The sequence below is a fragment of the Camellia sinensis genome, chromosome 5, assembly GCF_055761805.1.
Source record: "Camellia sinensis isolate YWXY chromosome 5, ASM5576180v1, whole genome shotgun sequence".
NCBI classification, from domain to species: domain Eukaryota; kingdom Viridiplantae; phylum Streptophyta; class Magnoliopsida; order Ericales; family Theaceae; genus Camellia; species Camellia sinensis.
In genome coordinates, this window is record NC_138965.1 from 126354729 (window position 1) to 126377787 (window position 23059).

General features: G+C 30.9%; 2 protein-coding genes across 3 annotated transcripts; one reads left to right on the top strand and one right to left on the bottom strand.

The window, feature by feature from the left end:
* Window positions 1–8149: 8149 nt before the first annotated feature.
* LOC114294930 (large ribosomal subunit protein eL36y) lies at window positions 8150–10696 on the bottom strand. Its single transcript, XM_028239121.2, has 5 exons — window positions 10569–10696; window positions 10437–10481; window positions 9023–9127; window positions 8586–8785; window positions 8150–8362 (listed from the first exon to the last, which is right to left on the bottom strand). The coding sequence occupies exons 3-5, from the start codon at window positions 9122–9124 to the stop codon at window positions 8332–8334; spliced, it is 333 nt and encodes a 110-aa protein (XP_028094922.1). The 5' UTR covers window positions 9125–9127; window positions 10437–10481; window positions 10569–10696; the 3' UTR covers window positions 8150–8331.
* Window positions 10697–14756: 4060 nt separating this feature from the next.
* LOC114294946 (uncharacterized) lies at window positions 14757–22333 on the top strand. Of its 2 annotated transcripts, none has more exons than XM_028239131.2 (5): window positions 14757–16642; window positions 17853–17911; window positions 18717–18845; window positions 19335–19470; window positions 21877–22333. In XM_028239131.2, exons 1-5 carry the CDS (start codon window positions 15938–15940, stop codon window positions 22084–22086), a joined length of 1239 nt encoding a protein of 412 aa, XP_028094932.2. In that variant the 5' UTR covers window positions 14757–15937; the 3' UTR covers window positions 22087–22333. The 2 variants fall into 2 exon arrangements, with proteins under 2 accessions (XP_028094932.2, XP_028094933.1); XM_028239132.2 differs by having other exon boundaries at window positions 14969–16642; window positions 21863–22333.
* Window positions 22334–23059: the final 726 nt, after the last annotated feature.

A 23059-nucleotide genomic window follows, 5' to 3' on the forward strand; every position in this document is an offset into this window, starting at 1 on the left:
AGTGATTTTTTATTTATTTATGAAAAATGCTAATAAATGTTTCATGGGTATTATTTAGGTAAATTACAAATATGCCCTCTGAGGTTTACTTAAAGTACATATTGTCTCCTGTAATTTGAAAAATTACAAATACCCTCTTGTTAAAAAAATTTATTTAACAGAATTAACTAAAAAAAGAAAATCATAATTGCTCTCCTATATAATAATAAAATTACCTAAATTATTAATTGAAACATGTTTATAACATCATTAAAAACTGTTAATTGACTTGATAATTTATTAATAAAATGGGAGATTTGTTATGAAATTAGAAACCTTAGGAGGTGAAATTTAATTTCTAAAATCACAGGGGCAATTTATATTTTAATCAAATCTCAAGAGATATTTTTATAATTTATCCCGTATTATTTAATATTGGGATGTGTGTAAAAAGCCTATTCAAAGTATGTAAAAATATTAAAAAAATTATATTGATCATAATAAAAGTGTATTATATTTAGTGAAAAATATCTTATGTTTTTCAAACTTTTTCTCTTTTAGGAACACTTTGTTAGTAAGATTTTTTTTTTTTTTTATAAGAAAATTACCAGGAAAAAAAGTTTTGCCCTTAGTTACCAAATAAATCTTAATTTTTTAATCGATGGTGTTACATGCATCAATTAGCATACTAACTAGTGTACCAATACTAATTATAACATTATTATTGACTCCACTCATTAATCACATTACAAATTTTAAAAATCTCTTAAATTATGTCATATCATCAATTGGTATACTAGTTAGTATATCAATTGGTATATATAGTATTATTCTTTTTTAATTATTTCAATTTAAACTTTTAATTTTTTAAATGGTATTAATTTTAACCATCAATTAGTTATATATATAGGAATATGAGTAATTTAGATAATTTAATTATTTTTTTGTAGGTGGTGTTAAGGAATAAATGATCGAGGTAACAAGGAATGAAAGGAGTACCGGTAAACGGAGAAAATAATGGCGCAGTTGAGAAACAGAAGGAGTGATGACGGACGACATTAAGGCCAAGTTTGGGATGTTCCAAAAAAGTCAAAAAATTAAAAAGTTATTCAAAAAATTAAAAAGTTAACACTATTCATCAAAAGTCAACAATTACGGCTGCACAACTCCCAATTCAAATTTTTCCCTACAAATCAATTTTTACAATTTTTTATTACACATTTTTCAATAAAAAGTCAAAAAGTTAACCCAAACATCTATATTTTCAACCTCAATTTTTTAGTCCAAAAAGACAAAAAGTGCACTTATTTAATCTTCCCAAACTTGACCTAAAAGTAGGACATGACTATCAATGGTCATAAAAGGGGGGCCAGTGATTAAATTAATTAAATTAACCATTCTCCATTAATTATAACTAATGAATACAAACATATCGTTAAAATTAATACAATTTTAAAATTATAATTTTGTATTAAGAGTTTGTTTAGTATCTCCTAAATAAGTGTATTTATTTAGACAAGTATATTTAATTTTTTTTATCAGAAGGTAAGTATATTTATTTGAATTACATTACATTTCTATTTTTTTGTACATCTTTTTATAAAAAATTAAAAAATACATTTATTTAGATCATTTTAAACAACCTTTAAGTTGATCAAATGTGAATATCGTAATTTGTAATTTTCTTAGCATAAGGACATTGAATATATAATTTTCAAGTAAAATTGTAAGTTAAACATACAAGTTTTATACTTGGTGATGAAATTACAAGTTTGCAATAATTAATTTTGTGATTTCAACTTCATCAGCTAAATTGTCAAGATGACGTTTTGGTCAACCCAAAGCTGATTTGGCCTTGATTTTTTTAGTAATTTCTTTTATGATGGAATTTTTATTGCAATAATAGTTGATACACACTTTGGTCAACCCAAAGCTGATTTGGCCTTGATTTTTTTAGTAATTTCTTTTACGATGGAATTATTATTGCTATAATAGTTGATACATTACAAGAGAAAGTTTAGTAGGCTTAGTTGATTAAAAGTTAATTTTTAAATTTTTGAGTTTTTTTTATATATTTTATTAAAAAGTTAAAAAAAATTAAAAAATTAATTTTTTATCTATTTCTCATAATAGGTCTAATTTTTAATCTATTTTTCAAAATAGGTCTAATTTTTAATCTATTTCTAAAAATAGGTGCGAGTTCTTAACTTTATTTTTGTTGTTTCCCTTAACCTTTCTTTTAATCGAAAATAAATAAGCTTTTTTTTTTTTTGGAGGGGTTTTCCTTAACCTTTCTTTTAATCCAAAATAAATAAGTTTTTTTTTTTTTTTTTGGGGGGGGTTGTAATTAGCCAAAAATGGTTAAAGAAACATGATGCTAGATTGTCACCTCAAAAAAAGTGAAATATTTGATCAGATAATTTTAATCTTCTATAAGACCATCTCCAACGTTTTATCAGATTCAATATCAAATTTGAATTTGATGAAAAAAAGTCACTTTTTCTGCTCCAATGGTTTCACCAAACTGATATCAAACTGAGAACGGAGTAAATTTTTCACCAAACTGAGAATCCGCGTGAACCTTCACCAATTCACTGTGCTGTAACGTTGCAAGTGGATCCACCGGTCAACCTACTGAACGTCCAGCCGGTCGACCGAAAATAGGTTCAATTAGTTAAAAATATGTAGGTTCAAACAGTTCAAAAAGGTAAAAAAAAAAATTGCCTTACCGGTCGACCAACCGGTTGACCCACGACATGACAATTCTTTTGATGCACCGTTGGAGCAACTGATATCAGATTGAGAACATGAGTCATTTTTTACTCAAATTTAGTAAAAAAAATACTGAACCGTTGGAGATGTTCTAACGTACTAATAAAAAAAAAATTATGTCAAAAGCATACACAAATTGTGAAATTATACATTGCTTTTAAAGCAAATGCAAGCGGTGCTTTAAATAAACAATTATTGTTTCTTAATAATACAAATTATCACTTTTGTACGAATAATAATCATAATTATGTTTGGTTTGTGTTTATAAAATAATTTTGAAAATTATTTTTTTGGAAAAATTTACAAAATTTAAAAATTTATTTGGTTGTATATTTAAAAAATATTTTTGGAGTTTGGAATGTGTTTGCTTTTTTGACTTTCGAGGGTTAATAGTGAAAATTTAAACGTGCCAATAAGGATCAATCAGTCCTTATAGAGTTTTAATTGCCAACCAATTTATTAGACGATTGTGTGAGGTTCTTTCAGTCTCAATTCATTAAGCAAATGAGAACTTACAATGAAGTTACAATGACTCAGCCTCGCAGAGGTTTATAGCAACGACTGCTTGAAACTATTCTTAGGAAATGAAGTGCAGTACAGGAATTGAATTGCTAGAAATGTAAAATTGGAAAGGAATTTGAAGTAAATAAACTGATTTCTGGATCTGAGTTTGAGTCTGAGTCTTTCGTTATAAAGCCTTCTCTTTTATTTATACTTTTCAATGATAACCGTCGAAAGATCATTCCATGATCCCTGATCATGTTCTCTTACAGTTGGCATCCACTACGTCATTCTTGTAGTTAAGCTTCCCTCATGAATTTGAATTTGTGAGCAACAGTTCGGTCACATCATTTTGCACCTTCTGGCTGGTTCAATGCTGCACAGATCCATTATTACCAATATGAACTGCCACGTGTCTATGACTGATTAGAAGCTTACATTAACTCCCCAAATTACCTTTTACGTGCCACGTGTTAAGCTAGAATTGGCTTATACAAAATATGTAACTGACAGAATGATTTTTTTTTTTTTTTTGAATAGATGGATGTGAGTGAAAAATGATTGATTGATGTGTTAGATATGAAAGGAGAGAGAAGAGAGAAAAAGTGATTGATTGATATATACCTGAGAGAGAAAAAAAGTAATTTTGATTTTTTAAAAAAAATTTCAACCAAACAAATTTTTTTAAAAAATTCTCAAAAATTATCTCTCAAAACACAAACCAAACAAGCCATTTACTATGTGATAGTCTATTGCTAATATTTCATCAAAACTCATTACACAAATATTGTGGTAATAAATAAAATAATAAGTATAGTATAATATTTTTATATTAGAATCTTAGGGTGTGTTTGATTGAACGGACTAAATAAAGGAGAATTAGAATCTATCAGACTTGAATCCTGGGATTATGAATCTTCCGGATTATTTGGTTGGATTGGATATGTATCCCGTGTTTGTTTTTTTATGAGATTAGATGTCTGGAAATAACTATTTTTAGTGAATCTACTGTTTGGTTTGACAGACTAGATAGGATAAATGAACAAAATACTATTTTATCATTTTTCAATTGTTTACTAAGTAATAGAAATATTAAACATATCTTTAATATTTTTATTATTTTTAGCTAGATTAAATAAAAATTTATTTTATTTTATTTTTTACACAATTAAATAAATTTATTTTTAAAAAATTAAATAAATAAAATATCAATAAAAATATATGTTTTTTTAATTAAAATTTTAAATAAATTTATTTTTTAAAATAACAATAATTAAATAATGAAATTAAATAAAACATTTATTAAAATTTAAATAATGAAATTAAATAAAATATAAACAAAATTTTAAAATAAAACATCAATAAAATATCTATAAAAAATTATTAAAAAAATTAAATAAATAAAATTATTTTATTTTTAAATTGAGACATTTAAATTTGATTAAATTTTACTTAAAAAAAATACATAATTAAATAGTAGAGGGTCAAAATGGTCATTTCGTCACCTAATCTCAACAGTAAATAGTCTAATGAAAATTGTCCCACACCCTCCTTTGGAATAGTATAATCCCACATATGGGAGATAAGGAGTCCGGTCGGTCTTCATGTCCAGCGGATTAAAAAAAAAATATCATACACCAGATAAAAAGTTTCCCCCAGATTACAATCCCAACAGTGGATAGTCTCCCCTAATCCGGCAAATCAAACGCACCCTTAGTGACTAGTATAAAATGTGGCAAAGCCCTCACTTGACATGTTGGGTTGGGAGATTTTTTTATTTTTTTTATTTTTTTGATTAAAATAGTCACAAAAAAATAAAATAAGTTAAAAAGTTAAGATAAAATGTCATATTTAAACCATAATCATTTTACCTTTTTTTTTCACAAAAGTCAAAAAGGTCAATCCAAAACAAGACTTTTAGCCCCAGACTAATAGTAAAAAAACTAAAAAGCCAATCCACTCGCCAAATGAAGCCAAAGTTGTAAATATGATAGAACATTGATTCAAGAATATTAAGGCTTGCTTTGGGTAGTAGAATAAAAACTATTCTTTTGGTTTTTTTGGCTTATTTAAAAAAAAAATGTAAAAAAATAAAGAGGTGTTGTGACGTAAAAGAGTCATAAAATAAAAAAATTAGCTTTTAACCCAATTGCTAACCTAGGCCTAAGGTAATGTTTGGTTTAGTTTTTAATATATGATTTGGATCAAAAAATTAAAAAAAGTTTGTTTGGTTAACCAACTCTTAAAATACAATTCAAAACTCAATTTTTTTTCTCTTTCTCTCTTCTTTTATTTATTTATTTATTTATATTATTAATATCAATCAATCACTTTTCTTCTCTTCCCCCATCTTTTTCATTTTCTTCGCATTCTACATATTAATCAATCAAATTTTCTCTCGCACCTATCTATTTAACTAAAATAAAAAATAAAAAAATTACAAATCATCATAAAATTATTTTTAAAACTCATAACTAGTTAACTTTTTAATTTTTAATTTTTTTTTTCAATAATTTATCTTTCAAAATATAATTTAAAATATAAAACTTATTTCAAAAACTAAACCACACGGATTTGGATGCCATAATGCTTTTAAAAAAATAGAAAAACGTGGTAAATTAAACTGACAACGCGTGGAAGAACAATAATGCTACAGACCACTAAATTTCTACCACCAACACCACCACTAATGATGTGACAAGTAAAAAAAACAAAAACAAAAACAAAAACTAAGACACAAAACACATGTGGCAGTGGGTGGGACCCACTGCCACATCCTTAGTGCAACCACTAATTAGTGGTCTGCATCATTTTTCGTGGAAGAAATGATAAGAAGAAAGAGAAATGTGCAAGTTTTGCTAGTACCTTGTTTATTTGGATGGATAAAATACAATTATAATTTTTAAAATATATATATTTTTATCATTTTAGTCTTTTAAATTTTTAATTTGAAGAAATGATAAAAAAAGAAAGAGAAATGTGCAAGTTGTGCTAGTACCTTATTTATTTGGGTGGATAAAATATAATTATAGTCCTTAAAAATATTTATTTATTTTTTAGTCCCAAGTTAGTCTTGAAATATTGATCAATAAAATGAAATATAACCTTACAATATTGAGGGGCAAAATTGGCAAAATTAATAGTTTGGAGACTAAAATGACACAAACTATATACTTTAGGGACTATAGTTAAAATTTATAATTATTCTATTAACGATTTAAACGGCCATTAGAGATTGGATCAATTTGACTCAAATTAAAATTTTCATAGACAAAACTGATAAAATTAAAATTTTAGAACTAAAGTGACACGAAGGGCATAGTTTAAGAATCATTAGAAGATCCAAAGTATTTTATTGAGGAAAATAAAAAATAAGTAGAAAGCTCCTAATTTAAATATAATTCAATAAAAAAAATTCGTGAGAAAATAATAAAATAGTTGAGTCTCATATGTATTTATGAATGTGAGCCCTATTACTTTGTGTTTAAGGGTGAGAAAATGAGATAAGAAATAAAATTATCCATAATATTACTCAATTACTATTCAATGATTTTATTTTTTTTATATAGGAAAAAAATTTACGGCACAAGTGAAAAGACGAATTTTTTTTACAAATATATTAAGTATTTATTTTGGAGGACAAAATGCCCTTGTCGAATGCAGAGCGATAGCATATATTTCTACTTTATAGCATATCTACTATAAGGTATTTAACTGTCCTCATCAGTATTAATTTGTTCTTCTCCTAGCACTGTATCGAGAGTCTACCACAACCACTGCCATTGCTATGGCAGAAGATAAGATGACAATTTGTCCCGTACCACCCGACCTGTATCTGATAATTTCCACCACCTTCACTAAGAAAGTATTAAATGAATCAAGCAATGGATTTTACTTCTCCCACCTCTTCTTCAATACTATAAAATTAAAACAACAAAATTTTCATTTCTCATTTTTCATTTTTCATTTTTAATCTTTCTAAATTTCTCATTTTTCATTTTTCATTTTTCATTTTTAATCTTTCTAAATTTTATCATATTTTGCCTCCGTTTAAGAAGTGGGTTGACTTTTTGACTTTTTTTGCTATTTTAGCCTGGGCTAAAAAGCTTGGTTTGGAAAGGACTTTTTGACTTTTTTTGTGAGACAAGAGTGTAATAATTATGGGTTGGATGTGATGTTTTGTTTGTTATGGCTAAAATAGTCTCTTTTTTTTTTTTTGGCTAAAATAGCCAAAAAAGCCCAACCACCTTCTTCCCAAACGGTGCCACAACACACCTTTCCTGTTCCTCTAACGCTATGTTTGGTTGAGGGATTCGGGAAGGAATTTGGAAAAGAAAAAAGTGTGTGAAACCAGGTGAAGTATAGATATGTTTTATTCACATTTCACCTATCTTTTCCATTTTCCTTTTCAAATCCCTCTTCAAATCTCCCAACCAAACACAACATAAAGAAATAACATACCTGCCCCAGCTCCCACCCAGAGGGGGTCTGTTTTTCTGCCTCAAATTGACAATGGAGCATAGACAAACTGTGTACCGCAAAGAGACTCAAATTCCGCTGCACAGAGAATTCATTTGCATATGCATCAAAGCAGCCAAAAGGGCAAACTGGTGACATATATATTATTCAATATATCAGTTCCGACAGTAGACGCCACAGTAAAGATTATGGCTTCTAGTGTAAACTGTAAAATGATGATAAATTAGAAATTCTATCAAAATATCAATAAACCCTATTGTCGGCCAATTTTAATGAGATGTCATAATAACAAAAGCACATCAATTTACATCTATTGCAAAGCTAATAACTTCTGCAATGAAAATGACATGAATAATAACATATAGTTGAGCTGAACTATTTCATCAACTAAAACAAGAATATAAGCAAGAAAATCAGATTCCATGAAAAAAGGGTTGCAGATTGGATATTAATGGAATCAATGAGAACTTGTCTTACAAAATTTCAGTCAAAATTCAATTGCTAAATTCAAAGCTCAGGTTTAACAATACACTCAAGCTAAACAAACACCAACTCCTAATCACTTTTGCCAACTATAAGACGAGATCTACTTTCAACCACTCACTTCTTCTTCTCACCACCTCCAGCAGACCTGAAAAAAGAAGGCCAAAAACAAATTATAAGAGCTTATTATGCATAAACCCCCAAAATTGATCAAAAGGCCCAAGTCACAACACAAACCCCCAAAATAACATATACAGAATTGGGGGTCAACTACCAATGTTTACATTGTGAATCATCAATCATTTTCATAACCAAGTCATAGTTTGTTTCGGCATCAATAAAAATGTAGAATTCCTGCTTGCATCAATTACCTCATTTTGCGGAGAACATTGGACATCTCCTCACGCTTCTTCTTGGCCCTCTTGTGAGTGCCTAACTTTCTCTTTGCCACTTTCAGTGCACGCTTATCTTTCCCGACTTTAAGAAGTTCGGTGATTCTCTTCTCATATGGAGCAAAACCAGCAACTTCCCTGATGAGGGTTCTCACAAAATGGACCCTTTTACTTGTTTTCTGAAATTTAAAAATATATTAGAACTTCACACAACGGATGGAGGATGTACTGAGTAATTCATAGAGCCAGTATGTCAATTTAATGCACACTGAAAAAGTGTTAATCAAGCAACTACAAATGCATTTTATGTAACAAAAAAGAACAAGTGAACACACATTGATACAGCATACAGAACACAAATGAAATAAACTAAGACATAAGTACAGAAAAAATTAAAAGAACACGCAATGACTAACCCCCTTTCTATCAGAAGGGCGTGGAGCCAATTCCTTCTTGGTCACAACATGTCCTTTGTTTAGACCCACAAAGAGGCCAGTGTTAGGTTGCTTTGGAGCCATCACCTGAAAGTTCCAATATTGAATATTGATCAACTCACAATATAAAACTCAATGCCTACTAATAGGGAAAATTTGTGACAATTGCCTGACTAACATCATTACAACACAAACAAGGTAACGAGTAATATGCTACATACCAACAAATGCATACAGCATGCATGGCAACATAACAAAATTTCAGCCTTTTTGGCTATTTATATTCCAAATGAGTTCTGACACCCACATCTTACCTGGGAGATTTTATGTAGGTCCAATTACAATATATTCGTAAATTACACAATTTGATGAGCAATAAACAATAATTACTGTGTATGTTTATGAGCTATTATAATAATGCACATTTTAAGCATCTTACTAGTATGTGAAGATTCTTAATCGAATATGAAAAATTTAATAAAAAAAATTATATGAAAGGAAAAAAAAACAAATCCAAAAATAAAAATTTACGAAATTATAAAAAATAGTGAACTTAAAAGACATCAAGCTTCCCTATACATTAAGAGCCATTAATCTGCAAGCTCGCCTCCTAATCAAGATTGTTAAAATCGGGATCCCATATAGGATCAATGAGAGGGCCTTGTGGATTGGATTGTAGGATCGGATCAAGGATCGTAAGATTTTACTTTCTATTAAAAATAAGGTAAAAATATAAATTGGGATGATCCTACACGCTCCTACCATAATATTGATCCTACAATGATTTCGATCACTTTGACAATTTAGGATCGTAGGATACGATCTGGATTGCGATTTTTATAAGCACGCTCCTAATGCACCTTTTTGAACATGCTACAAATTTTAAAAAGTTGAAACACCAAAGATTTAATTTTTCACCCATTTCCAAATAAACTAAGTTACTATGAGAATGCTGATAGCAATAAACTTATCATTTTTAAAACAACACAGGAAAGAATGAAGGGGGAAAATGTGACATTGCCAAACGAGTATAATTAATGCAGTGGTTTTGTAACTGGAGTTAATGTATATGTGCCTCACTAAAGTACAGTGGCTTTGTATCTGGAGCTAATTCATATGTGCCTCACTAAAGTACAGAAGAATTCACTGTTAATTGCTGTGGCATATCATGAAGTAAATCAAAGATATACAAACAACAAATCCTCCAACACATCCGAACAGTCTCAACACCAGGTCAAATTCAAAGTTTCGATTTTTTTCTTCTCACGGAATGGGGAAAAAAATCAGGGCTTCTACTCTAATAGTCTAACAATAACATTATTATTTTCTGCTTAAAACATCAAGTAATTCGGAAAACGCTAAACGTGGCTACTAGAGAGAAAGTTTTATCACTTACCAATCAGCTCCAACGACGATTTTCCGGGAAAACCCTCAATAGAAACTGCAAGAAAGAGAAAGGGAAATCAGAATTTTTGTAAAAATAGGGTTTAAAAGAGTAGATCAGTTAGGTTTTTGAGGCAACACTGACCTGAGGAGAGAGAGAGAGGCCGCAAGAAGAAAACTAGGGTTTGTGGTTTTATGCTGAATTTATATGCGACCGACGACACGTAATCAGGGAGAAGAAGCATAAAGGGATGGTAATAATAATGAAAAAAAAAATGCAAGGGTAGTTTGGGAATGTTGAATAAATAGTATGATAGGACCATATTGCCTATGAGAGAAGTTACTTTCTCCGTTTCGAAATATTAATTTATTTTTTATTGTTTTAAAATATTAATTTTTTAAAAAAAAATTAAGTACAAAAATAATTTAATTTTTTTATTTTGCTTTTCTTTTAAATTCATTAACAATATAAAAAGTATAATTATGGTATTGATATTCTCAAAAAAAAATACTATCAAAGAACAATTTTGAAAAATCAATTTTTTTTAAAGTACAATAATTTACTACTAAAAAAAGTTAAATTCTCTAAAATGAATCATTATTTTTAGGACGGAAGAAGTAATAATTTTAGATATAATTTGATGTGACTTGTGTGTGTCGATTTCTGACCATACTGTCAAACTAATACTTAGTTGGAGAGCACAGACAGAATAGATTAAACCCGAACGACGTATCAACAAAAAGAAGAGATTCCGGTAATGGTTCATCTACCCAGGGACACTCCGACGATCAAGTCAGTTATTTCTCAAATATAGTAAAAGTGTTTAACTCACTATTCAGAGCATAAAAAACATACCTTAAACCCATGGAGGTGCATCTCTTTTGTAGCCAATACAAACCTACCAATACAACTTCAATGGATTTATGATTATTGCTAATCTTAGATTCCCAGTAGGATTAGGTTAAACTCTCTAAGAGTCCTATCTTTATCCAAATTGAAGTCTTCTCCCATTCTAGAACTCTTGTCTCTTATCTGCTTATCACGAATTCCGGTATCTTTGCAAATAACCTCGGCTTAGCCAAGATAACCTCGGCTTAGCCAAGATAATCTCGGCGTCATGACCAAGACACGTGACACCTCGGCTGACACTTCGGTGATACCTCAGCCATGTGTTATCATTCCAAAATTATATTGACAAATACTTGGTGTGCATCAATTAAACATAAATACAAAAACAGAGTAGTTGAATATTGTGCAACAGACATATAAAACAAATAAGCATCAAAATAGGGATATAACTACCAAGATTTGTAATAGTGGAACCAGAACTTTGGATTAGCAACTTGAACAGCATTATGCAGCAACTATGCCTACCGTATTGTGAAGAACAGTGTAATTCCAATTTCGTCGACAAAATGTATATATATTGTGAGAAATTATGTTTGTTGCAAGAGCACATGGCATAAAAGACAAAATCCAACCATCATTGCAGTGTTTGAATTTTGATGCACCGATGTTGGAAATTTCTAAGAGGAATTACAGATCATATATATGAGTCGTATTATGTACACGGATGCCTACAAACTTGAGCCTGCAAAGCGGTGAGATTTGCTCTTCGATGTGGTGAACTTTGTTTTCTTCTGTTATTGTGTATATAGATGATTTCAACCCCATATGTCCAACCCAAAATCTACTGCTGGTATTGTGTACGAGATAGTTGAATTGGTTTCCTGGATGAAGTGTTCTTGGGAAATTTTCACCTGGAATGGAAGACTAAACTGGTGTATTTCTCGTAGAACGTTTGAAACCAAGCAGCAGAAAATGTTAGGAAAGTAAGCAGGCATGAGCGTTATACCATGGTTATATATATTTTTATATAGGTTATATATATTATAGTTTGATGCAGCTTTTTTATTTTTTATTTTATATTTTATTTATTTATTAGATATGAATAACTTAAATAAATTAAGAACTTTGATTACCGATTAGTGAAATATGAGGGTATTTGGAATGATTTAAATCAATATATTTTTAAAATTTTTAAGAAAGATGTGTAAAAAAATAAAAAAGTGATGTGACTTAAAAAAGATAAAAATATTATAAATAAATAAAAAAATGCACTTTTATAAGGGATGCCAAGTAGTGCTTTTGAGTTCTGTTTTTATTTTTTTATATAAGCTTTTTAATTTAGAATAAAGTTACGCCAAATAAGTTTTTTCACTGAAATCATATAATCGACATACGCGATGCGTGTACAATCCAAAATAATAATAATAATAATAATAATAATAATATACAAATACTGACAAAAAATAATAAACGTGCAATCAAACATATGATTTCAGTTTTGAGTTTCATCTTCCTCTTATATATAATTTTTACTTAAATACAAACTATAAGTATTTTAAAAAAATTCAAAATATGAGACATATTTGTGTCAACACTATGAAACACGATGAGGAGCTTTCATATATTATAGTAGTATAGATAAATAGATAGATATTGTTAAAAAAAAAAAAAGAAAAAAAAAAAGAAAAGAGATCCACATATTATAATAGTATAGATAGATATTTTAACAATCTAAAAAAAGAGGAAGAAAAGGAGAACTACATTATATAATTTATATTTAAGAAGTTGAAAAAATGTTCATATAATCCAATAAAAAGATTAATTTTATTTTTTTCACTATCACTTTTGTTTCATTTTTTCTAGAACAATCACAAACATTTTATTTTATTTTTACTATGGATATACTAATAGAAATTTAGGGTTGGTTTGACATTTTTGAAAAAAGTTAAAAAGTTATCACTATCCAAAAAATATATATATATATATATATAAAAAATAAATTTTCACAAAAAAAAGCACAAGCCAACTTTTTGGCTGAAGTGATGTTTTTGTCTGAAGTGGTGGTACGGACTCGTCAAGCGGGTGCACACAAAATTTGCATAGGATGGTGCTGTTTGACTCGTAAGGGCTCATCACGGATCCCATTTTGATAATCTGAACCGTGAAATACGTAGAACTCGTCGAGTATTATATGTCTGTAAAAAATCTCATTGATCGAATATCGATAACTATATGATCAAATTAGTTTTGTATAAAAAAGTGGACGGCACACAAAGTAACAGTTGACAAAAAACTAATCTAATCAGATAGTTATCGATATCCAATCAACTTGATTTTTTCAATATAGTACTCAACGAGTTCTACACATTAAACGATTTCGATTATCAAACGGGACATGTGATAGGCCCCCACGGGTCGAACAGCACTGTCCAGTCCAAACAACACCGTAAGCAATCTGGTCATGTACATCTTGCTGCCAACTGTATGCATGACGGTACCATCACTGTCAGTAAGCAATTATATATTTAGGGGTAATATGATAAATTTGCTATTTTATACAATATTTTAATATACATTTTTTTCATAAAAAGTCAAAAACTTATCTAAAACATATATATTTTTTTCCTCTACTTTTTTTTATCAAAAAGTTAAAAAGTGCACTTATTTAGAACATTTCAGACAACCCCTAATGTACTAGTATTTGAGCATTTAATAAACTAATTGGGCTGGTATTTGGGCACTCTTGTACACTTACATTGTGTTTTGTTAAAAGATTTGAGAATAGATGTGGAAAGAGAAAAGAAAAATTTAGATAAAATATAAATAAAATATACTTATATTTCATCTAATTTCATATACTTTTTTCATTTATATTTTTAAATTTCTTCCCAAATCATCCAACCAAACACAATGGTAGGCGTAGGGGGTTTATCCTTGGATTAATGATATCTTTCTCACATTGGAATCTTTGTTATACTTTCCCAATCTCAAATTGTTTATTTGACATAAAAGGCGAAAATTTAAAAATAATGCATTCTCATATTGAAATTTGTAATTTTTTTTACCAATTACAAGATCTACTTTTTAAAATTATTTTTAGATTGTGACTTTTAAAAAAAAAATGGCACAATAATAAATTATTTTTCATATTTCATTTTTCAGGCCGAACGAATAATTTGAGATTAAGATAGCCAATATTCTCCCAGTGATGGACAACATTTTTTTTTTGGGGGGGGGGGGTTTTTGAATCTCAACATTCAATATGTATTCAATGGGCTAAACCTTGATCTTTAATGCTGTGTTTGGTTAGGGAATTTGAGAAAGGATTTCGAAAAGGAAATTAAAAAGATAGGTGAAATATGAATAAAATATACTTAAATTTCACCTAATTTCACATATATATATATTTTTTTCCTTTCTCTTTCTAAATCCCTCTCTAAATTTTTCTACCAAACACAGCGTAAGTAGCTTATCATGGTTTACACTCTAAACATAAACATTATTACTAGATATAAAAAAATGACTATAATTGAATCTGAATTGTAAGTCGAAAACCATTTACTTATCCAAAACATGTAAAAGGGTTTTTGCTGAAGCCGCAAAAAACTTAAGAGGAAGTAAATCTAATTTACAAGGCCCATAGGCCACGGCCCATCCATCAATCCAACATAGCTATACGAAGTTTGTGGAATGGTTGGTGTAGCTTCTTGAAAGGAGAATCAATCCCAAAGAGTTTATGGATATTCTGACTTGCAGGTATACCTCCCAGTTCCTCTCCCTCTACCAGTGTGTACACTCACTTTCCCATTCCTTTCTTTCTATTTTTGTTTTTCTTCTTTAAATTCTTGCCAATTAGTCTTTGTGGGTCTATTCATACATACATACATACATGTATTTTCAATTTATGTTCAGTTTGTGGGTTTATTATTGTTGATGATCACAACTGTATTCCATCTGGGTCTGTTTCCAACTTCCTCAATCTGAGTATTCCTTTGCTTCAAATCTTTTCTGTTTTTGAACTCCTGTTTTGATTGATTGATGGTGATTGAAAGTTTCAATTTTTGTTCTGTTATGTTTTGATCCAGAAGTGCTATTCAATTCCCATGTATATCTGTCTATGTCCTTGCTTAAAACGTTGATTGTCCTATTCACCTCTTGTGTTTGTGATATTTCGGTTGATAATCTTCTATTAATTTCTGTCCAATTTTGAAGTTTTTCTCTACCTGAATCTTTTGGGTTCATAGTTACTTGGTGAGCGGCATAACTAATTAAAAATTCACTCATATGCAGCTTTTGAAAAACTGTTATCTTAGGGTTTTAAATATCAGATGATTTTCGATACTGATATTCACTATATATGGGCCGATACTGTCATTTCTGATACCCACTTCGAAATTTATGAGCAACTTTAAAAACCCATCATTTCTTTGGTTGATCTATACTATATTTCAAATCTTTAGTGACAGGTGATTAGGACTAAGAAAAATCTATTTCTCTTATTTTCTCTTCAAATCACCCAATCCAAACAGAGTGTTAACACCACAAAATTTCAACATTTCTGGCCGAATTCAAAAAACCCATCATCTCTTTGGTTGATCCAGTAGCAGAGAATCATTTTTTCCCCCTTCAAAATCCTCATTAACATGCTTGTTTCATAGGCATCGATGTCATTCCTTTGTGGTCTTCCCCTTCTTGAGTGTGTATACTGTTTGGGCTGTGCTCGTTGGGTATGGAAGAAATTCCTCTACACTGCAGGCAAAGAAAGTGAGAATTGGGGCCTTGCTGATGCCGGTGAATTTGAGCCCATTCCTCGAATTTGCCGGTATATTCTAGCAGTATATGAAGAAGATCTTCGAAACCCACTTTGGGCTCCCCCGGGTGGGTATGGATTGAATCCCGATTGGGTAATTTTACGGAAAAACGACAAAGAAACACAAGAGAATGTTTCTCCCTACATGATCTACCTTGATCATGATAATGCCGATATAGTTGTTGCCATTAGAGGGCTTAATGTGGCGAAAGAAAGTGATTATAAGGTCTTGCTTGATAATAAATTGGGGCAGACAAAATTCAATGGCGGGTACGTTCATAATGGACTATTGAAGGCCGCTCAGTGGGTTTTGGATGCAGAATGTGAGGTTTTTAGGGAAGTAATTGAGAGGTATCCAAGCTATACTTTGACTTTTGCTGGGCATTCACTAGGGGCTGGGGTAGTAACATTGTTGACAATATTGGTGATTCAGAATCGGGAAAAATTTGGAAACATTGAGAGGAAAAGGATTAGATGCTTTGCGATTGCTCCGGCTAGGTGCATATCACTCAATCTGGCGTTGAGATATGCAGATGTCATCAATTCTGTTGTACTCCAGGTTGAGTTCATCACATATTATGAGTAGCACTTCATATATGATCAAATTATCACCATGACATGCAAGAAAGTTCTCAATTATGTACGATTTCATGTATCAATGTTTGCACCTTCTAGATTATGAACAGCAAGATAACATGTTTGTATCGATTTATATATTTCCCTGGTTAGGCATAAAGTTTTTTGAATAAATTGGGATCCATAGAAAAATAAAATGCCAAAACATCTAAAACTAAGAAAGAAAGTGTATAACCATTTCTAATGATTTCTTTTGACTTGTCTAGCTCATCTGATTTTTCATAAAATTGTTTCAGTTCAGATAACTATGTAGGCTAAAGGTCTTTTGTTTGATGCTCCTTGTATGGTCCAAGGAACAAATGTTCATTTTGTTTCCATTGCAACAGTCTGAAATATTTCTATTCCATAGTAACCTGACATAAAAAAAATGTTGGAATTGAATTTTTTGTCAGCACTGAAATATATTGAAAATCACTGAAACTCATCGAAATATTATGAATCAACGAGTTGTTTCGGCATGTACTAGAAATATCCAACAAAAGATATTTCTATTTCACAGATTTTGTTCAAAGAAAAGATATGAGAATAAAGAAAAAATTTAAATTTATTAGAGAATCTGATAAAGTGTAAAGAATAATACAAGAGATAGATAGATGAATAGAAAATGAACATGGTTAAATCATTATTTTTATTTTATTTTATTGTTATTGTAGATAAATTTTATTTATTTAAATACTATCATTGTTACTTTTTTTCTCCCATACCTTCTACTACTAGATCTATCCTTTCTGATTTTTTATTAACCCTTTATATCTTTTGTTTATGAGCTTCTAACATTTACTGACCTTTATTGAACCTTATGCTTAATCTTTTTTCGATATAGGACCTCCCACAATTTGAATGCCCTTTGGCTTTTGTTTGCCATTATTATTATTATTATTATTATTATTGATATTTTGTAAATGAATCATAAAATAGTTTTTGAAAAACAGTTATATTTGGTCTAACCTTTTGTTTAACTTTCATGAAATATATTAACAATGTATCCATCATTTTACTGACTTATTTTCCTTATTACTTTCTTCCTATCATTTTTTAATTTTCCACTTACAGTGTTGCGATATCATTTTATATTCTTTCTGCTTTGGCATGAATGTGCTTATGTTCTGATATTTGTCATTTCGATGAATCAGGATGATTTCTTACCTCGAACGACCATGGCTTTGGAAGTTGTTTACAAGTCATTTTTCTGGTAAAGATTGTAGGTCTTGGTCACCTTTATTTGTAGTTTCGGATGCATTCAGCGATCCATTGATATTTATACTGTAAAAATTTTCCTTCCCAATTATTAAACCCTCTATTTTTTGTATTAGATTTACTGAAATGGATTGCTTCCTTGCAAAGCAGGGACTGGAAAAACTTTAATGGCTGAAATGTTTTATAACATCATATTTCAGATGTCTTTCAAATAATAGTTTGATGGTGAAAACAAATTGTTTGCGATTTTCACTTTAACAGAATAGTTTTCTGTCAACCCTTTGTTTGGTTTCATTTTCAAATCTGTTTTTTTATTTTTAATAAAAAAACTAAAAACTAGTTTAGTGAAAATTTGAAAAAATGAAGAACACTCGCTGTTCTCATAAATTTTTCTCTTTTTTGGGGGTGAAAATATCTTTTTGGTATTCCTTTTTGTAAAACTAATTTCTATTTTTTTTAAAATAATAAATTAGAAAATAGATTTTGAAAACCAAACCAAACAGAGATTTCCCTTCTATTTTTAGGGATGAAACGTGACGATGTGTTTGCATGAAGTTTTTGGAAACACATTCTGCCTTGAATCCTGCTTCCAACATCGCCAAAAATCCATCCCTTAAATTTCTTTTAACAACTTATTTTAAAGCAACAAATTTGAAGCCCCAATATCCAGGTTGTAGTGAGTGCTTTTGCGTTTGTGTGTTGGGTTATATTTCACAATTGAATGGGAACTTTGAAAGCATTTGCACCACAAGTATGTGATCAAGACACTGATGAAGCTGTTTTTGCCTTTGCTTGAACAGCTTGCCGTGCATATTGTGCTTGATGTGCGTGAAGGACACATGTACGCTAGAGGATAAGATGCTTAAAGATCCTAGGAGGCTCTATGCACCTGGTCGTCTCTATCACATCATTGTGCGGAAGCCCTTCAGGTATAGTCAGATTTCAAGTTTCAAGCAAAATTTGAAGAACCGAGGTTGGTTGCATAACTGAGGTTTTTTGGGTGCCAAACCATATGAGATGGTTTGAAAATATAGGAAAAGGCTTCAAGCGTAGGAACTCAAGGGGAAGAGTGAGAGGATTATGCTGAGGTCCGTTTGTGGGGAGCAAGTGGACCCCGGTTTGTGGGGAGTAAGTGGACCCCATTTTGTTATTTTGACACTGCACAGTCTGTGAATGGAACCATATGGGACTCCAGGAGCTGTAGATAACAGATCTTGTAAAATACCTGGTTCACATTGATACAAATTCAACACTAGGTTATTCCCCATGTACCTGTTACTGAATAGATTACTACAGGAAGCATGTTCGAGTACTACCACAGCTGTAGTTTTGTAATTTTTTTTTCCTTCTAATTTTAAGGGCATAACTGCTACTTGTTTAGGTGATGGATTTCTTATATTTTCACTTAATGTTTGCAGGATTGGAAAAGCCCCCCCAATTGTGAGGACTGCAGTACCTGTGGATGGGAGGTTTGAGCACATAGTCCTGTCTTGCAACTTGATTTCTGACCATAGCATCATTTGGATAGAGAGAGAATCTCAAAATGCTCTTGATGTAAGTTTTCAATTCCTCTTGGTTAGCAATAGCGTAAGGTACCTGTTAAGAGCAACATTTCTATGTTTGGTTGAAGGAAGGAAATTAGGAGAAGACTGAAATGTAGCTGTAGGGAATGAATTATGGGTTTCCTTCTTCTTGTCAAAGTAGAAGAGAGAGGGAAATAGGAAGGGAATGGGTATTATGTCGTTTTAGGATTATAATTTTTGTTTGGTACATCAGAGGCCGTAGCCTTAGGGAGGTTTGAGTCTTGCCCTCCTAGTGAGGGGCAAGGGTTCTAGGTAGGGCTGCAAATGAACCGAGCTGTTTATGAACAAGCTCGGTTCGGCTCGTTAAGGGCTCGGCTCGGCTCGTTTATCTTTATTTAAATTATATAATAAATATATTTTTTATATATTAAATAATATATAAATACATTATTTATATATTAAATAATATAAATAATATTTTTTATTTAAATATTTATATTTAAATAATATAAATAATATTTAAAAAAAATTATCGAGCCGAGCCGAGCCGAGCTGAGCTCGAGTTTCATTAAAATTAACGAGTCGAGTCGAGCTCGAGCCCAGTTCCTTATCGAGCCGAGCTCGAGCTCAATGAACGAGCTCGATAAGTAAACGAGCCAAGCTCGAGCTCAGCAAAGCTCGGCTCGGCTCGGCTCGGTTCGTTTGTAGCCCTAGTTCTAGGCAACTGGGCTAGCCCTAGCCGGCTAGGATTATACCCTCATTTTATAAAACATAAACCAACTTTTGGCAGACAAGATTACAATTTTGGTTTATAGAAAGGTATATGAACTTCTATTTGATGCTGCCAGGCATATTGACTTTTCTAGGAAACTATCATTTTTGTTCTGAACATTAGCATGTAACAAGCAAATATAACTAATTGGTGTTGAAGAAATTCTTAGGGTAAATTACACTGATTACTTAAAGTAATCGAAACTTACTAAAAGGGAGGTTAAAAGTAAACTTACTTTAACTTTCCTCTTGTAACCTTACTTAACGTAATCGAAACTAATGCAAATGGTTTGTAGACATAGGGATAAGCAAAGATAAAATATGCATTTTACTATAAAAAGATGAAAATATCATTAATTTGTTCATACAACTTCCGAATTATTGATGAAAAGGGGAGTACGTGTTATGTGAATCAAAAACATAAGGGAGCTCAATATAATTATGCCAAACTCGTAGGGCTCGATGTATTGTCTCCAAACTTCAAGGGAGGAGGTTAGTGTAATTTACCCAATTCTTGAATCTGCCCCTTCGACAGATCAATCTATTATGATGAGGGATTCCAGAATCATGTGTTGCTTTATTTTCAAGACAGAAAAATAAATAGACTCTAGTGACAATCTGGGTGTGGTTCTTGAAATGCATGTTTTTTGGTTAAAGCTCGAGATGCTCAAGTTGAAAGTTATGGAATTTTTTTTTTTTTTTTGGGGGTCTTATTTTGGTTGGCGGTGACTTTGCATTTTTTTGGGGTCTGATTCTGAGTTATGGACAATTCACCTTTCATTTCAACTTGATAGCTATTTATTTTTCAAGCGACATTTAGATCGTGAGGTAAGAAAAGAAAAGACTTGATTGTTGTTTCTCATATTCTTGTTTGGATGAAAAATGATTAGAAGAGGATAAATGCGTCTTTTTTATTTTATTTGCTTTGTAATTAGAGGGGTAGTTTAGGTATTATAATTTATTATTATTATTTTTTTTTTTGTAAAGAGTCATTTTGGTTTCTCACAAAATCTCACCACTTCTGGTAAGAAACAAAACTTGAGTTTTAAGAGATTATCGTTCTCACCATTCATCACTTCAATAATCATCTAAGCAAGTGATAAGAAATCTCATTTTCTCCATTTCTTTTTTTTTTTCTCACCAAACCGCCCAATCCAAACAGATGGATGAACAAGATTATATTCTATTCCGGTTGACTAGTTTACAACACAGTTTACAGTTGAGTGGTCAACCAGGTACAGAAAAATTGCCCTCTTTGTTTCTAAACCTTTTAATGTAGCACGGAAGTCTTTTAGGAATTTGATAATAGATAGATGGTGTCTACTCCAATTGTTTTCGAGTTTTCAACAAATTATCTTAGACAATGATTCGAGTTGTTCATGGTTGCTTATAAAGATATCATACAGAATCATATTCATCTCAAAACTATAAGCATAGATATAACAAATTAGAGGTCATGATGTAAAGAGATGAACACAAATTAGAGGACATAATGTAAAGAGATGAACACAAAAGATTTTATGTACAATTACTCTCATATTTACAATTAGTGTTACTTTTGATTACTCCATTCATGTTCAGATAGTAAAAGGCCTGATTGCATATTTTTATCCTTGCCGCTTTGAATCATTTTTATTTAGTTAGTTAGTTAGTTATTTGAATTCAGTTGATGATGGAGAGACAACGGATTATGGAGATCCCGCCAAAGCAGAGGATGGAGCGGCAGGCCTCTCTTGCCAAAGAACATAGCGAGGAGTACAAGGCAGCATTACAGAGGGCTATGGCGTTGGATGTTCCTCTGGTTTACTCGCCTGGTTCATATGGAACGTTCCATGAAATAGAGGAAGGGGATGATTCAAGCAAATTACAAAAATAATTATCATTCATGTCGCGGGGATGAATTAGTAAGATCAATATAGATGAGCTTAGCAAAATCGCCAGTCATTTTTTCGTTCACATTGGATAGCTTTGCCCCTTTTTTTTTAACCCTCATGATATCAGATATGTATTGTTCGATTATTGATGAATCCACAAAAGGGCAAGTTGATTCAATTGTATCACAATCGGAGTAATTCAGAGAGAACCCTAGTTTTACAATGATGCAAAAATAATTCTTCCAGCTATATGTGCCGCTATTGGTCTATCTAATCAAATTTTGAGACCCGTCACCAATAAGAAAGCAACTTCATATGTTAACAAACTAGATTTTTGAAATTGCATCACAAGTTAAATTTCTTACAACATTCATTGGGTTATGAATTGTAGTCATTATCCAATGTGTAATGATAATAGATGTCATGCCAACCAGAAAACTAACTTGCTTATGAGCTCCGGGTAGTTCAGATATTTGATCAGATAATGTGTAATTCTGAGTTAGCAAACTACAAGAAACTCGGGTCCAGGAAGGTTTGCATGCTTTCCATTTAAAGAGTTGTGTACAGATTGTAAACTAAGAGCATGATTCTTGGGTCAAAAACTCTGCTGTTCTTCAAACTATGAATGCAGATCAAGAATTCTTTCGGGTCAAAAAATTCGTTGTTCTTCAAACTATTACTGCAGATTAAGAACTGCTTCGGTTGCAGGGATGAGGACAATGTATCAAAATCACCATTCTATCTCACCAATTTCACCACAAAAAAAATAAAAATAAAATAAAATAAATGAAATGAAACAACAATATATCACTGCTAAAAAAACAGAAAGCGACCACTGCCACCACAATATGACTGATTGAGAGAATATATGGAGCTGCATTCTAAGTAATATTATTGATTCATACCCTACAGCTCACAATTCTCAATTGAGAAATTAATTCCCTTTTTCAAACAAAATTGATTGTTGAAGAATAT

Bases quoted from the DNA above. Each gene is read 5' to 3' on its own strand.
- LOC114294930 (XM_028239121.2), bottom strand. From the start codon at position 9,124: ATGGCTCCAAAGCAACCTAACACTGGCCTCTTTGTGGGTCTAAACAAA. The intron at 8,786-9,022 runs GTTAGTCATTGC...TTTAAATTTCAG, and splicing joins GCCCTTCTGATAGAAAGGGG to AAAACAAGTAAAAGGGTCCA. The intron at 8,363-8,585 runs GTAATTGATGCA...TTCTTTTTTCAG, and splicing joins AATGTTCTCCGCAAAATGAG to GTCTGCTGGAGGTGGTGAGA.
- LOC114294946 (XM_028239131.2), top strand. From the start codon at position 15,938: ATGTCATTCCTTTGTGGTCTTCCCCTTCTTGAGTGTGTATACTGTTTG. The intron at 18,846-19,334 runs GTATAGTCAGAT...TAATGTTTGCAG, and splicing joins ATTGTGCGGAAGCCCTTCAG to GATTGGAAAAGCCCCCCCAA. The intron at 19,471-21,876 runs GTAAGTTTTCAA...ATTTGAATTCAG, and splicing joins AATCTCAAAATGCTCTTGAT to TTGATGATGGAGAGACAACG.